Source organism: Mytilus californianus, unplaced genomic scaffold, assembly GCF_021869535.1.
Source record: "Mytilus californianus isolate M0D057914Y unplaced genomic scaffold, xbMytCali1.0.p SCAF_5, whole genome shotgun sequence".
NCBI lineage: Eukaryota > Metazoa > Mollusca > Bivalvia > Mytilida > Mytilidae > Mytilus > Mytilus californianus.
Window position 1 is genome coordinate 110,753,331 of NW_026262701.1, and position 18,187 is coordinate 110,771,517.

General features: G+C 34.1%; 1 protein-coding gene across 2 annotated transcripts in view; it reads right to left on the bottom strand.

Annotated features, from left to right (window-relative positions):
• Positions 1-18,187, bottom strand: part of LOC127700614 (neural-cadherin-like) — a 61,391-nt gene that overhangs the window by 17,832 nt on the left and 25,372 nt on the right. Inside the window, exons 6-18 of one of the 2 annotated variants that reach the window (XM_052204163.1) lie at positions 10,905-11,031; positions 10,261-10,517; positions 9,393-9,670; positions 7,961-8,419; positions 6,622-7,002; positions 5,809-6,012; positions 5,317-5,509; positions 4,117-4,263; positions 3,595-3,710; positions 2,716-2,889; positions 2,031-2,349; positions 1,646-1,666; positions 125-603 (exon numbers count right to left, since the gene is read on the bottom strand). In XM_052204163.1, coding sequence (XP_052060123.1) covers positions 125-603; positions 1,646-1,666; positions 2,031-2,349; positions 2,716-2,889; positions 3,595-3,710; positions 4,117-4,263; positions 5,317-5,509; positions 5,809-6,012; positions 6,622-7,002; positions 7,961-8,419; positions 9,393-9,670; positions 10,261-10,517; positions 10,905-11,031 — 3,155 coding nt within the window. The remainder of the gene's footprint in view (positions 1-124; positions 604-1,645; positions 1,667-2,030; positions 2,350-2,715; positions 2,890-3,594; positions 3,711-4,116; positions 4,264-5,316; positions 5,510-5,808; positions 6,013-6,621; positions 7,003-7,960; positions 8,420-9,392; positions 9,671-10,260; positions 10,518-10,904; positions 11,032-18,187) is intronic. The other variant, XM_052204164.1, reaches the window with a different exon arrangement.

Consider the following 18,187-nt stretch of genomic DNA (forward strand, 5'->3'; position numbering starts at 1 on the left):
GATTTTTTGGAAATAGACTTCAGGAAGGTTTATTTATGGTATTTTATCCACATCACGGAAAGTTGAAATTATGATGCAGAAAAAATTGAGTTTAACTTCATCAGAATATATAATGTCAACTTACATTATAGACTGTTATTACTCCATCATTGGAGGGTAAAGTTATAATTGAGAAGAAATTCAGATCGTTCTGTGTCACAATTGAGTATGTCAGCTTAGCATTGTCATCAACATCATCATCAGTTGCCACGACAGAAACAACAGGACCACTTAACTGACTTTCAGACAAATCAACACGGTAAATCTTCTGTAGAAATTTGGGCCTTTCATCGTTTTCATCTGTAACCACTACTGTCACTGTAGCTGTTGAGCTTTGTGGATTGACACCATTGTCATATGCCACAATGGGGAGATAATAACGATCTAACGTTTCTCTGTCCAGTTTGTTAGTGTTAGACGTAATCAGACCAGTTTCTCTATCAATTAGAAACAGACTCATGGAAGTTTCTGGATCCACGGGACGATTGTCCCCGATCATATAATGTACCGTACCATTTCTACCATAATCCACATCATTAGCACGCACTGTCATCACATTCTTACCTACAATTAGACATTTTATGCAAACATTTATAGTTATAGATTCATTGATAATGTTGAGCCGTACTAATCAACAGATACTGTCAGTAATCTTTGCATGAAAAACTAAAAAAATCATAATTAGATTTTCCTTATGTTGGAAGTGGGTTACTCACTTAAGATAAATATTTTACAGAAATCTTGGTCTTTCCATCATATTTTTGAATGATAAACAGCCATTTGGAAAAAATATAGGCCTGTTGCATTTAGAGAACTGTTGGAATTTAGGATCTCTGATTAAATTTAGGATCTCTGATTAAATTACTATGAATTAAAAAAAGTAAGTGTTGTATAGGTACTTTTTGTGACAATCAAATAAACCATTAAAACCAATGTGCACAAATACATTGTGTAAAACTGATATGAAGTGATGTGTTTTAGATGATATATATATATATATATATATATATTGCATATGAGTAATATTTAAGGCCACCCTTAAGAAATTCTTTGTTTGATGTTGCTTACCCATGCCATCTAGGGTTGGGGAGGTAGGTAGGGATTTTTTTTTTTGGCCAACAGCATAAGTTACATGTTGTAGACAAGAAAACAACGTGTTAGCAGGAAAAATCCTTTAAAATAAAATTTGAACAATTTGTGTCATAAATATTTTGGGGTTTGATGCTTTTTAGGTGGGTAGATAGGCAACATCAAGCAATCAAAATTTTATTTTGGCTAAATTGACATATTAGTGAAACAGATGATGGCATATTGGAAAGATCTTATCTTAGATAAATGAATAAATAAAAGCAACATTCACAAAAATTAATTTACTTAGTAAAATTAAAATGTACAAGCATTTCATTAACATTTCTTTCAACAAATAATAAAGTTGGATGAAAAATTTATGGCGAGTTAAAGATGACAATAAGCAAAATCAGGACGGAGTCAAATAAACATAAGGGATGAAAAAAATCAATGCACTTTCTTTGTACAAAAAATCAAAATCAATTGATAAGTAAAAATATCTGCCTTGACCTTGAAAAGCACACAACACCATACATACCGTACACTTTGTCTCTAAAATCTAAAAATTCAAAATGTCTAAAGCCACCTGACACAACAGATGTAATATTCCTACACAGAAATGCATGAACAACAAGCAGCAAACAGCAGATATAAATGATGGTTTGATGTTTATATGCATTTATGATATGACATTTATTCTATAATTTATATGGTGATGATATATTTGTGTTTGACATTCACTATAGTTTTTGAATGCAACATTAATATTCAGGGCTATAATGTGCTCTGGCTATAGAAGTTGATCAAGAATGTTATTCAGATAGATATATTATAACCCAAAATATCTCCATTATAATCTTGATTTACTAATGTAAGTTAAGCTTAATAAAGATTTACTTAACCAAAGATATACAGCCACTTACCTTTAGCAGAATTTTCTGGAACATAACCTGTCAAGTTTGTGGTGAACTCTGGTCGATTATCATTAATGTCAATAGGTTTGACCTTGACATAAGCATAACCTATCAGAGACTGTGCTGAGTTCGGTTCATCCACAACCAGAACATTAAACTGGAACTCTGCTCGTCCCTTTGGCAAGTCTCTATCCAAGGACTTCAGTAAATAGATCCTACCAGTTTTAGGCTCTATAGAGAATGTTGGATCATTAGGTTTGTTGTCGTCACTACTAATGCTGTATACAAAATCTGTGGTTCTGGCCGTGTCCTTATCTGTTGCACCAACCTAAGAACAAACATTTAGCCCATTAAGTCATGAAATAATTTCCAAATAATATTGTTTTTGTCCTAACTGTCCACTTGCCTGCCTGTCACAATTAGCTTGTCCACAGAAATCTGTTATAAGTTAACATTGGAATAGGATGAAACATTACAAGAATAGTTTCATTTCATGTGCATTTGTGCACCTTATGTTTGATTATTTATTAAATTGTTTTATGTGGTTCCAATAGGAAATATGGATATTGCCATTACTACATATGGTACAATTTGTCAACACTGTAATATTATACATTGGAATTGTACGAGTACTACAATGATAAAATATATTTCTTCAAAATCATTTGAGTTAATGAGCACACTATATATTTACCTGAACAAGAAATTGTCCTCCCTGGGGTGGGGTTTCCTCTTCCACGACTGATGTTATAACATACTCTGATTTTGTAAATTCTGGTGCATTATCATTGACATCTTGTACATGGAGTATCACTGTTGTCATGTTGGTATAGAAACTGTCACTCACTGTTATAGTTAGGGTAAAGGTCTGAAAAAAACAGAGTGGAATCTGTCACTTAATGCTATACGTATTACAGTGACAAATAACAACACCAGTCTAAATATATAAAAAAAAAAAAAAAAAAAAAACCTTTTTGAAATATTTTGAAACTTCATTTGATTACATCAGAATGAGCAGTCCTGCCATACTTTTTACTTTAAGTATGTTTCAACATTAACCACTAATGACTTTTTCTCAAGATTTTCCTTTAAAAACTTTGTAATTCTAATGCAATTTTAATTATATTGATTGGTCAACATCATACATTTTGAGGGGCTAGATTCCACGTTCTACCAGTCTGTAACTGAGGGGAATGATCCATCATTTTAAATTCCAGAATATATTGGTATGTGATTTGTTTAATAATAAACAAAGAGAGCAGATGTCTTACCAGAAATTATCCTGTTAAGTAATACTTGTAAGGTTCCAAAGATGAGAAGAATGACTTGCATGATTTTACTTTTAAATAAGGTCTTAAATTGAATATCTGTTAGTTTTGCAATAGAATGTAGATAACAGTATTGTATTTTATGCTTGGCCTAAGAGTTGCTAGGTGAACTCAATGACAAAGATTATCATAGAAACATGTGTAGACTATACTGTACTGACTCTGGTATCATTTTATTTTATTGACAATATCAAAATTGTTCATTAACCATTTAATAACCAAGCAATCCCATGTATAAAGCTTACATGTGACATGGTTTCATAATCCAGATCTCTGGCTACATAGATATCTCCAGTCTTCCCTCGTATACTAAATACACCATCAGTATTACCACTGGTTATGGAGTATGTCAAGGTATCAGCTACAATATAAAGTAGTTATTTATACTATTCAGGATGACAGTTATTGTCACTTCAAGATGAAATAGTACAGCTTTACTTCTTATGCCTTTTAATAGTATCAGTAATTATTCTGGATGTCAATCTCCACTATACAAATATTAATTGTCAGAACCTATATCATTTATAAAAGCTTTACTGTGGATTTAAGATCATTCAGAATTTTTCTACTGTATGTTCCACTAATGTCAATAAGTGGTTTTTGATGAAAAATACATTTCAAAAATTAAGATAGAAGCACAAAACTTCAAAATGAATAAATTTTAAGTAACAGCTTACACATGGGGTGTTAGTGCTAGAACCATTAGTTTCAACAACCAACTGCCCTTAGGCCATCATCCCTTTATGACAATTCTTATCTTAACTTACCTATATCTTTATCAGTGGCCTGTACTCTGATTATGGATTTACTACTGTCTGGGGGTTGTTCAAATACATTTGTCTCATAAAGAGGCTTCTCAAACACTGGTGGGTTGTCATTCTTATCTCCAATTATAACCTGGACTTGAGCTTGGGCTGCAAAAAAATCGTAAACTTTTATTCTTGCTCCAAATGTAATAATTCACCGGGACAGGAATAGAGCCTAGTATCTATCTTCTCATGCATCCAATCTTTTTAAATTTTATACATCTGATTTGACTGAAATCTCTTGACCAAACATTTATCTTTCTTTAACCTAACTGAATTTATAACATCAGATTTTTAGCTTTGTTTTCTTCTCACAAAACTTACCTCAGTGTAAATTTTTATCATCATTAAAGCAATAAAATGAAAGAAACAGGTCTATTTCTTCTTCACAATGTAACATTATAAAACAGTTCTTGAACTTCAATTATTGTGAATAAATGAGGCACAAACTTTTATGGATTTTGTTGGTTCATCAAAGCCCCAAATTGTCATATGAAACTAGTAACAAGAATACGTGTCCATAGGACACAATGCTCAGTAATATTGTAGGCAGGACATAAACATGTGAATAGCATTCAGAAATTCACACCCTGCTACCACATTTGTATAGAAATGACAAAGTCCACTTTTTGTTCCGGAAAAGGATGTACTTAGGTGAGGTTTAGGAATTTTTTGTCAACTGTTCGGACTCCTTGGTTTTTTTCCTACAATACATGGTAAAATATTTTGCCCCATAACACCCATTTTTCTTTTGATATAAAACTTCAATAGCTCATAAAAGGTCATTTACCAACATTTAAGCAGATTCTAGATTTCCTTTATTTTGATTTGAGACCCAAATAATACCAATGCAAATACAAGGTAAAAGTCCGAGTCAGCCTTTTCCCGCCATTTTTTTAAAATTAAATATCACGAAAAGGTGCTTCATAACCTATAAATATTTTTAGCTTATTTTGTTCCTTAACTAATGCTCTTCTGACTTATAGTACCAATTTTAAATTCTAGATTTTTTTAATTTCACCTATTAAAGTACATCCTTAATAAAAGATCAATCTAAGATTTATATTCCTGGCTTGGATTAACCTTTAATCCATGACAACTGGTACCTTACAAATCATTGTTCTTTAACAGGCCTTTGTCTTATATTTTTTAACCACTTACCACTATTAGGTGAATTAGGTGGTTCATGATATGGGATATCAGAGTTAATACCATCTTTAGCCATTACAGTTATAAAGTAGACATTCTCTTCCTCTCTATCAAAAGTTGTATTTGTGGTAATTAGACCTGTCTGCTGGTCAATTCTGAACTTCAGATAGGCATTATTCTTATCTGCTACCAAGCTATAGTATACCTAGTAAAATAAAATAAAATTTTAGATTTTATAAAGAAATAATATGTTTTCAATTCAAAAGTCACAAGTTAGAAAATGTACTTTATCATGAAAAAAATTTAATTTAAAAAAGTTTTCCTATGTCAAAATGACATTAACATCTTTGACAGTTTCCAATGAGTGTTTCATTCACTGAAATTATTCATTAATTCACATATTTTTTGCAAAGAAACAAAAATATGGTATTAAAAAATAGTTCTCAAAGAACTGAACAAGTATCTGTTATAATATTCAAATCAATACAATGGGAAATAACTCACCAGATTATTTGGAAGATCTGCATCAGCATCTACAGCTTTCACTGTAAACACTGACACACCAGAAGGTTCATTTTCTGGGACACTACCACGGAACAAGTTAGCAAGTTTGGGGTCAAGTCCTTCAAACTGTGGTACTTCATTATTCATGTCACGGACACTGATAGTTACACGCATTTCCTGTGAAAGTGGTGTCAGGCCTTGATTCTGAAAAAGAAAATATCGGTTAAAAAGTTTCAAACTTGTTCCTAAAGCTTTTATACTTGATGAAGGTGACTGGTCAATTCAAAACATGTGTTGTGTGCACCTACATTTTTTTTTTTTTATCTATCATTAAATTTCAAACAAGAATTTGTCCATAGTACACGGATGCACCACTCGCACTATCATTTTCTATGTTCAGTGGACAGTGAAATTGGAATCAAAACTATAATTTGGCACTAAAATTAGAAAGATCATATCATAGGGAACATGTGTACTAAGTTTCAAGTTGATTGGACTTCAACTTCATCAAAAACTACTTTTTTTTTTTTACCAAAAACTTTAACCTGAATCGGGACAGACAGACGGACGGACGAACGAACGAACGAACGGACGCACAGACCGAATAACATAATACCCATAAATGGGGCATAAAAAGTAGAACTTGTTATCTATAAACTATCAAACTATACTGGACTGGAATTTATTTGAGTGTTACTTTTAATTTTTGATTGTTTTTGCCATATATTAATCTTCTGTCGTTTAATTGATTTCTCTAAATAGTCCTATCTAAATAACTTCTTCAATTTAATATAGACATTTCTTTAAACTTACAGTTACTCTGAGACGTAGTGTATAAGTATTGTTGATCTTGTAATTCAATGGTCCATTTAGTCGTAAATACATGTAATTGTCCCTGCCTTCAACACGGAAGTTTCCTGCAGATTGCCTAGGTTGTCCATTGGAGTCGACTATTGCAAATGAAACTCCATCTAGTGGTGGTGGTACATTAGAAGAAGCATAAAATGTAGCTATTTTGTATCCCACTTGTTCTGTTTCATTTACATTAAAACTTTGACCATTATAGTTGTCATCCCATGTTGGGGCAGGCTGATCACCTGTCGTAACATCAATGTTGACAAGTACTGTGCTGTGAAGTGGGGGAATTCCTTTGTCTTCTGTCTTTACTTGTAATCTTATTGAACTATCCAAAAACTGGAAAAGAAAACAGTCAACTATATTAGTGATTTCAATAAGTTTTGTTTTAACAGGATAAACATTATTCCTGCAAAATATATGGATTTTCATACATACTATGTGGAACAGTTAATATTAACCAGGGGCTGCTGTTAATGAAATCCACGCTGTAGAGGTTTATTTGGTTTTTGACATACAAACATAAGTCTCCCTGTATGTGAAGCAATTCTGTCATGCTTGGCACTTTCCCTCACTAGTAGACGAATTTAAGTCTGAAATGGTCATTTCGATCTTTACATCATCTGAAAAGTCTGAACCATAAACTATTCAGTGATGTTAAGTCTTTGAGTCAATTTTCAGACTTATCTACTTCTGTTAATTCAGTACTGTTCAGTAGCTTTTCAGACAATTCAGTATGATGTTGATGTATACAGGTAAATAAAAACTACTGAAAAGTTTTAACATAGAAGGAACATATTTTAATTTACTTCAAGCTAATTATCTAAACAGTACTGAATTTACGGCAATGGAGAAGTTTAAAATTATACTGAAAGACTGAATAAATAATTGTTCAGTCTTTTAAGAGCTGTTCAGATCAAAATGGTTTACTAGTGCCTTCAATCCAATTTAAAACTTGGATTTTTTGTACTAATTCTTAATTTATTGACTGAAGAAATATTAAAAGCCATTTTTACTGTCCCTTTTGAAGTATGCAGAGATCACTAATCATTGTCTTCTAATAGCTTTCTTTAAGGTATGGGTCTGTCCATCATTTTAAAGTTGGAAAAATTACCTCTCCATAAGATAATATTCATTGTTATGTTCTGTGATCTTTGTTGGATTGCTGCCTCATTGGCAATCACATCACATTTCATTATTTTTATACTTAATACTTACATCAGACAAACTCTTGGTGAGGAAGATTGTACCAGCATCAGGATCAATCCTGATTCTTATATCTACATTAAATACTTACATCAGACAAACTCTTGGTGAGGAAGATTGTACCAGTATCAGGATCGATTCTAAACCTGTCTTCTGGGTTCTCTATAAGTGAGTATTGGACTTCAGCATTTGTACCCATATCCTGATCTGTTGCTAATAATGATGTCACAACTTTGTTCACATCTAAACTTCGCACGATTGTTGGTGTGTAAACTGACGAATCAAACTTTGGTGGATTGTCATTCAGATCGTCAATCGTGACCCAGAATGTACACAAACTATTTAACTTCCTGGTCTGTCCCTGATCCTCAGCCATGATGGTAAGAGGATAACCTCTCATGCCCTGTTCAGATTCCCGATCAAACATTACCCTGGATGTGACAGTACCATTGTCAGGATCTACATTGAAGCTCTGTGTCTTACCAGCTGGAGTTACAACATGGTATTTTATTTTACCATTAAAACCTCTATCATCATCTTCTGCTTGTACCTGAAAATCAAATACAATGTATAACATATTTTACTTCAACCCATTAAGATCAAACTACTTTACTGCAAATACGTCATTTTATAAATACGAAATGTGTGGAGAATCGTCCATGAAACAGAAACCAATTGTTTGATATACTAATTACTTAATCTCAGCTTCTAGAGTTTTTGTGTTTGACTTATTATATAAGACACCTGTCTTCTGATGAAGACTGTGTGTGACCCATTAGATGTCACTTGGTTTTTTTTGTGTTGTTGGGTTGCTGTTTCATTGATAAAACCATAACTCATCTTATTCATACAAAAATCAAAAGGAAGAACTAGTAAACAGTAATGATATTGGTATTGTGGTTTGCATATGTAGAAATATCTTGTTGAGATCGGTTATCGAATTGGATGCACATCTTGTAATCAAGAATGTACACAAACTATCTAACCCTGATCTTAATAAGATGAGACAATTTTCAGTCGGATAAATAAAAATCTTTTAAAATATAGATAAACAAGAATGTGCCCATAGTACATGGATGACCCACTCGCATTATTATTTTCTATGTACAGTGGACCATGAAATTGGGGTCAAAACTCTAATTTGGCATTAAAATTAGAAAGATCATATCATAGGGAACATGTGTACTAAGTTTCAAGTTGATTGGACTTCAACTTCATCAAAAACTACCTTGACCAACAACTTTAACCTGAAGCGGGACAGACAAACGGACGGACGAACAGAAGGACGAACAAACGAATGGACGGACGCACAGACCAAAAAACATAATGCCCATAAATGGGGCATAAAAAGCTTTTTTCTAACATTTTAATTGACTTTACATTAACTTTGACTATAAAGCTCTATCAAATTTTATAAGTAGATAAGCAAAGTTATAAACTGATATCATAATATGAAAACTGTAATGCACATGTAATTCTATTCCTTATTGTACATTTATTTAAACAAGAAATATCTATTATACCCTGACAACAAAGGTTCCAGGAGCCATATTTTCCATGATATGAGGAGCATAGCTACAACTAGGAAATCTTGGATTGTTGTTGTTGATATCCTTTATTTCTACCACAACATAGGAATCACTCCTAAGTTTAGGAAAACCTCCACAACAGCTACCATCATCATAAGCTGTGATATTTAATGTGTATGAAGGGATATGAGCTGGTATTATGTTTGTTAATGTTATGAGACCAGATCTTGCATCAATTCTGAATGGTCCATTTGGTGCAACTGACAATTTATCTAAAAGAGACAAAACATTTTTATAAAAAAAAATTATAATTGGTATTTTTGAAATATTTCTATATATTCCCAATGTATCTATTGTGATTTCTTCTGAATATGCAGAATTAACAAATTACGAATACAGCAACTTTAATGACATACCCTTATGTTGGCAATATTGCTGATTATATTCAGTCGTCATGTCACATGACTACAAAGAACTTAGAATATAAATAATGAAATCATCTATCTTTTTCAACTACATGTATCATTTTGCTAAAGACCATCTTCTAGCCCTTTTTTTTTATGAATGAGTTACCCCAGTTGACCCAAGGTCAACCAGCGAAAATGATATCATTGAACAATTGGTACTTACTGTGACGTTATAACATAAGTATTGTGACATTGGAATGTACAGGAAAGTGCAAGACTTTCAAAGCTTCTATATATGAGGCCCTTAAAATAATTCAGAACATCTTTAACGTTAGACTCTACTTTGTTGCTGGCAATAAATCCATACATCAAATGTGAATACAGGCTGTTTTCCTAACAAAATGAAAACATTGCTAAGTATGTCATACCTTAAACTCAAGAGACTTAAAGCTTACCTGTAAAGTAATATTCCACATTATCACCATCTGGGTCGATTGCCTGTACAGTTTTGACATAGCTTCCAGCATTTTGGTCCTCACGTATAAAGGTATGAATATCCTCCTTAGTTTTACCAAACTCTGGGGGCTCATCATTAATATTTGTAACATATATGACAACATTGGCTAGACCTGATTTCTTAAATGGTCCAGCATCTGTGGCTGTTACATTGAACTTGTACAAACGATCAGGTCGGAAGTCATAATCGAGTCTCCTAAAAACAAAAAGTTGGCATTATAAATCATGAAAAAGACAAAGTATTTTAAGGTAATCTTATTCAAGTTTCATTGAATTGAATATAAAAATTCAACTATTTGCATCCAAACTTAGAGTATACTTATAAATCTTGCTCACAAAGTGCAAAGTATTTCATTTTTGTATGTATCAATCAAATATCCACATGCTTCATTTGAAAAAAATGAGATTCCTTAAAACCATTTCCCTAAAACATCCTAAAATTCTATATAAGAAATGGTACCTGATGATGGTGCCCTAGGCAACGAAACATGTCAATGAATAAAATGCAGCAATCACTCAAGTGTTGTCGTTATAAGACTTTTTACATCCTAAAATTTTCTATATAATTTGAACATAAACTAACTTTGCTACTTTGATATCTCCAATGTATCGTCCCCTCTTATCCTGTCTGGTAACCACATAGAAATGATCATCACTAACAGAGTAGGTCAGTTTGGCATTGTCCCCGGAATCTCTGTCTGTGGCAGCCACTGTAGAAGAAAACAACATGTTAAAGTAAATAATCTGCTGTGTGTCCCTTATTACCTGAAAAGTGGTTTTCAGTCAAATTTCTGTACTGGCAACAAAAAGAGTAATTATTGTATTTTACCGATAATGGTGTATGCTTCTTTTGAGTTCTTATTTCTAAACTGGAATTCAACCAAACAGTGAGTGTTTAATTTTCATTATTAATCATTTTTTTCAGGTAATTTGGATGTATAATAATATAGTTGAATTATGCTCATATATTGTATCTCTTAAACTTGCATGTCCACAAACAAACAATGGTAACTTTAAAATTTTAATAAGTTCTTATTCAAAAACTGATTAAAGTTATTTGCAAATTGAATTTTTCAAAAGACCTTTCCTAATTTGTAGGATTTAATTTTTGTGGACTACTTTAAAAGCCTCATGCTGACAATTCTAACGATGAGCAAACCCATTTTTTGGGGTAGGCATGGTGGATGGTCATTTTTTAGGGGGTAAAACTCAATATTGATTCCTTGATATAAAGCCCCTTGGATTGAAGACAATAGTTTTTAGTTTTTATTAGTATGATTGTTTTTTAGCTATGATTTTTAATAGAGTAGAAATTGTTTTTTATTAATTGCACTTATATTTTTGCAAGTTTAATTTTATCGTTAATTTTCAATACAATTATGTTGAAATAAAGTTACATTTTCGTCTGCTAAGATCAGTTAAAGATAATAGTATTTTCCAAAGAATTTATTACAGTGTAGAAAGTTAATTGTTAATCTTAACGGGATTCCTAAATTTTATGACACCTTCAGTAGGTCAGTCTAGTCAGTTAGAGTTCAAATAATAGTCGTCTGCAAATGCAGCTGTGGCGATTTAATTACTTTGTTTTGATCATTTCTGGGAATCAGGTTAAATTAGTGTGAAATTTTATGTCAAATGTTCAGACGTAAACAGATCGTCTTTATCATGCGATAAGTTAACATCGAAAACAATGTTGTGAAATTGTAATGCGCAATGATTGTAAATATTGTAAATATTGGATTAAAACGTAGTTATTAGCAAACATTCGAGTTAGTTATATGTTATGGATATAATAATGCTATTGGTATAACATTATCGTCGAACTCCCAAATCCCAAATCGTCGAACTTTATATGAACAATTTATTCCACTGCACAATTCAAATCGTCTCCGCAACATTTTGGTAGCAGAGCGTGGTTCAATGAACTGTAATCGTAATCGTATTGTGAGAAAATGAGTAATTGGGATTTGGAAATAGAAGCAGAGGCAAGCGAAGGAGACAAAATGGACGAAACCGTAATTGCTAAACCGGACGAAAGTGTACGATTAGAAGATCTAAAGAAGGAAAAAGCGAAAGCAAAATCGACATTCACAAAAACTAGACATTCATTACTACAAATTCTTGAAGAAGATTTTCCGGATCGTGAAGAAATAAAAGTATTTCAAGAGAAACTGATAAATGCGGAAGAAAAAGCGATGGATATTATGGGGAATATTTGTGATGAATATAAGCACAGGAATGATATACTAAATATGAAGAAAACAACAAAAGAGATGGAAAAAATGGAAGAGGAATTTACGGACGCAGAAAATGAGTGTCGTGATTATTTGATCGAGAGTAAGGTTGGGTCAAGCGTTGGTTCTAGTGTATCGAGAATATCGAAACGGGCTAATGTGAATTCCGGAAATAAAGTGGAAAGTAAACCTATAAATAAAGAAAAGGAAGTTAAACCAGAATTTGAACAAACTACGAAAGAAGAAAATAACGACAAGCAATTAAATGAAACGAAATTTAGTTCAGAATTAGGACAGGATATGTGGAAACAGTTGAAAAGAGTTTCAATACCGGTTTTCACAGGAAATAAAAGGAATTATCAGAGCTGGAAAGCTGCATTCTTAGCATGTATTGACCAAGCACCGGCAACAAAGGAATATAAATTATTACAACTGAGACAATATGTGGAAGGTGAAGCTTTGCAAGTTATAGAAAATTTAGGACATTCAGCAGTTGCTTACGATGCTGCAAAGGAGCGTTTAGAAAGAAAGTATGGAGGACAAAGAAGACAAATAACATTGTATATCGAAGAACTTGAAAACTTTAAACCTATGAGAGAAGGATTCGCTAAAGACATAGAAAATTTTGCAGATTTACTGGATATAGCAGTTGTGAACTTGAAAGAAGCAGGTCGTTTTGAGGAGTTAAAGAATGGTTCTTTATACAACAAATTGCAGCGAAAGATGACAGAATCTATGTTGTCGAGGTATCATCGTTGGATATTTGAAAGCGGAAAAATAGAGTCAGTTGAATGTCTACGTGAATGGATTTTACAGGAAGCAGAGTTTCAAACTATAGCATCAGAAACTATACACGGATTAAGTGCGAACACCAGCAGCAATTCACAGCGGAATTATAAAGGAAATCGTAGGGATGGATTTAGAACATTTTTTGGAGAATCGCAAAATAAAGAGAACATCGGAAATAGGGAATCAATAAAACATTTGTGCAAGTGTTGTAACGGTCATCATGGAGTCTGGAGATGTAATGAATTTCGGAAATTAACCGTTCACAAGAGATGGGAAACCGCAAAACGACTTCAGTTGTGTTATCGTTGCTTAGGACATGATCACGTTGGCAGACAGTGTCCGAGAAGTAGAGCGTGTAACTTGGGTGGATGCAAAGAAGTGCATAACAGACTTTTACATAGGGATAAACAATCGTTCAGTGAGCCAAAGGTTCCAGTGAGAACCGAATCGAAAACAAAACAGAACTATGCTACTGAAAAGAAGGAAGATACAGCCGCCGCCACTGAGGGGGAGAGTCAGAATCGCACAATGATCGGCCGAGACAGAAAATCAAACTTCGTTACGCTTAGAACAGTACCCGTAATATTGAAAAATGGAAACCGTACCGTAAGCGTTAATGCATTACTGGATGACGCAAGTACGAAAACGTATATCAACGCTGATGTTGCCGCTGAATTAGGACTTCAGGGACAAGTTCAGAAAGTGACAGTTAATGTGTTAAATGACAATGTCGAAACATTTGAAACTATGCCAGTCGAGGTTAGACTTCAAAGTCATAATGGTCAAACAGACGCCAAGATAGTCGCATTCACTACTAACCGTGTAACCGGAAGTTTACAACCAGTTGATTGGAAACAACACGCTCGGAAATGGGAGCATCTTGCAGGGATTAAATTTCCGAATCTAGGACAAAGACCTACCGTTGATATGTTGATTGGGCTGGACTATCCGGATCTACATTATTCTTATAGAGATATACGTGGTAAACCTGGAGAACCAATTGCTAGACTAACACCGTTAGGTTGGACGTGCATCGGAGATCCGAATAGCGGACAGGAGCAGACACTATTTAACCGAACGTATTTTGCTCGTGGACATGAGAATCGAAATGATTTAGATAACATTGTAAGGAAGTTTTGGGAAATCGAAAATGTCAAAACACCAAGCGATAACGTATTTCTAAATAGTGATGAGCGAAAGGCATTGTCTATTGTAGAGCAATCTTTGGAATTTAAGGACGGACACTACGAAGTTAAAGTACCGTGGAAAGACGACACACCATTGTTACCGAACAATTACAACATGGCTTTGCATAGATTAGAAAACACAGAAAAAAGATTAAAGAAAGACCCGAGTATTGCAAAAGATTACACACAAACCATAGAGAAATACATTAAAAAAGGATATGTTCGAAAAGTGTCGGCAAAGGAGGAGACCGTAGCAGGAAAATGGTATTTGCCGCATTTCCCGGTGATTAGACCGGACAAGGAAACTACTAAAACGAGGATTGTATTTGATGCGTCTGCAAAGTTTCAGGGGATTTCGCTAAATGACACTATTCATCAAGGACCAAAGTTACAACAGGATTTATTTGATGTACTATTACGCTTCAGAAAGAATCCAGTTGCACTTGTTTGTGACATAGCCGAAATGTATTTGAGAATTAAAATTGCACCAGACGACAGACCGTTTCACAGATTTTTATGGCGTGCAATGAAAACTGAACATGTACCAGAGGAATATGAATTCAATAGTGTTGTTTTTGGAGTAAATTCGTCTCCATTTCAAGCTCAGTTTGTTTCTAGAAAACATGCCGAAATGACGAAAGATTCATATCCGCGAGCCGCCGAAACAGTTCTCAAATCTACATACATGGACGACAGTATGGACTCTGTAATCAACGATGAACAAGGCATCGAACTTTATAATCAGCTATCACAGTTATGGGAAAAAGCAGGAATGTATGCACGAAAATGGCTTTCAAATTCAAAGGCAGTTTTGCAATGTATTCCAGAAGAAGATCGTGCGTCACAAGTCGATCTCGATGAGGGATATTTACCGTCCGTGAAAACTCTAGGAGTTATATGGCAGGCAGACAATGACATATTCACATTTAAAGCGAACCCACCGGCAGATGATTTCAAATTTACTAAACGAAACATTCTAAGCAAAGTTGCTACGTTATTCGACCCGTTGGGATTTATTGCGCCGTACACAATAAGAGGAAAACTACTACTACAAGAGATGTGGACAGCAGGACTAGACTGGGACGACCAGTTAGACGAAATACTTGTTGAGAAATCAAGAGAGTGGTTCCGTGAACTTGATGAACTATGTTGTATTAAAATACCGAGATGTTTGCAGTTAGACGATGACATTGTTTCAACGAGTCTTCACACATTCAGCGACGCTTCTCAGGAGGCTTATGGTTCAGTGATATATGCTAGACACGAGTATAAGAGTGGCACGATATCTACGAGATTAATAGCAGCGAAATCGAGAGTTGCTCCGTTAACTTCAGTTAGCATTCCACGACTTGAGTTGATGGCTGCAGTTTTGGGTTTAAGATTAGCACTTTCAGTTAAACACGCATTAGAAGTACCTGAGGATAACATGACATTCTGGTCAGACAGTATGAACGTTTTGTATTGGATAAGAGGTAGGAGTAGAGAGTACAAGCCGTTTGTAGCGAATCGAATCGGAGAAATTCACACTTCATCGCACCCTAAACAATGGCGACATGTGCCAACAAAGGTTAACCCAGCAGATTTAGTATCTAGAGGTAGGAAAATTGAACAATTACAGTCGGACGTAATTTGGTGGAATGGACCGGAATTTCTTCAAGAAAAGGAACCGCAATGGCCGGAAACTAACATTCACATAGAAAACGTACGTGATACCGAACTTAAGTGTAAAAAGAAAACAAGCGATAAATTAACTAACTGTACTACACTGAAAAGTATTCACACTAGTGATTCAGATTGGCGTTTAGATCCCGTACGTTATTCAAGTTTTGTAAGACTAGTTCGTGTACATGCGTATGTATACAGATTTATTGACAATTGCAGACTAAAGCAAGAACAACGTCGTCAAGGAAGTTTATCTACCGTCGAATATGCAGATGCCGAACTGGAAATAATTAAAAATGCACAAAGGGAGGCATTTTCAGACGAATATAACGCTCTAATAAAAAGTAAAGATTTACCGAAAACTAGCAAATTATTAGGATTACAACCGCGAATTGATGAAAATGGATTAATCAGATGTGATGGACGTTTAGAGTACGCCGATTTTCTATCATTCGATGCTCGGTATCCGATTATATTACCACGAAAACATTGGGTCACGAAGCTTATTGTGAAACGCTATCATGAACTTGGTAAACATGTTAGTGGGACAAATCAAATATTTTCAGCATTATCGTCACGCTTTTGGATTATTTCAGGGAGAGAAGAAATAAGAGAATATGAACATGAGTGTTTTACGTGCCGTAAGAGGAAAGCTAAAGTTGCCGAGCAAGTTATGGCTCCGTTACCGGAAATTCGTTTCAAAACACCGTTACATGCTTTCGCTCGTACTGCAGTTGATTTTGGAGGTCCGTTCATAACAGTTCAGGGGAGAGGAAAACGACGTCAGAAAAGATACTTATGTCTATTTACATGTTTAGCGTCACGCGCAGTGCATTTGGAAGTAGCATTTGGATTAGATACGGACTCATTTCTTAACGCATTTTATCGGATGGTGAATAGGAGAGGTCTTCCTAAAGAGATAATTTCAGACAATGGAACTAATTTTGTTGGAGCAAATAGAGAACTGAAAGAACTAGTTGCGCTTTTAGACAATGATAAAATACAGAATTCAATAAGTAACCAAGGGATTAAGTGGCATTTTAATCCACCGCTTGCACCGCATTTTGGTGGTATTCACGAAACAATGATAAAATCCGCAAAAAGGGCTATTTATGCAATATTAGGAAATGCAGATATTAATGATGAAGAACTTTTAACAGCATTTACCGGAGCTGAAGCGCTGATCAATTCGAGACCGCTTACGTACCAGTCAGCCGATCCGAAAGATGATACACCTTTAACACCAAATCACTTCTTACACGGACAATTAGGTGGTCATTTCGCTCCAGAATCAGTTGATATTACTGATTTTAACCCGAGAAAACGCTGGAGAAGAATACAGGAATTAATTAGACATTTCTGGAAACGTTGGATTAGAGAATGGTTGCCGGGACTAAACAAACGTGACAAGTGGACTAAAACGAAAAGGGACATGAAAACCGATGATATTGTGCTTGTCATGAACCCGAACGTTCCGAGAGGACATTGGCCGCTTGGCAGAATAATCGAAGTTTTCCCCGGAAAAGATGGACATGTTCGAGTTGCAAAAGTTTCACTTGGACAAACTGTATTAATAAGACCGATAACAAAACTGTGTCCGTTAAACATCGAAACCTCCGAAAATGACAGTGATAAATAATTGAAGTAATGTGGACATATAGTTTCATTTTAATCTAGACAGTTAAATATTTTGAAATAGTTTTAGATTTGATAATTTGAACTTAGATCAGAGACAGTTTTATATCGTTTAATAATTGTTTTGTTTGATTAGCTTAGAGCAATCAAGAGGGGGAGAATGGATTGAAGACAATAGTTTTTAGTTTTTATTAGTATGATTGTTTTTTAGCTATGATTTTTAATAGAGTAGAAATTGTTTTTTATTAATTGCACTTATATTTTTGCAAGTTTAATTTTATCGTTAATTTTCAATACAATTATGTTGAAATAAAGTTACATTTTCGTCTGCTAAGATCAGTTAAAGATAATAGTATTTT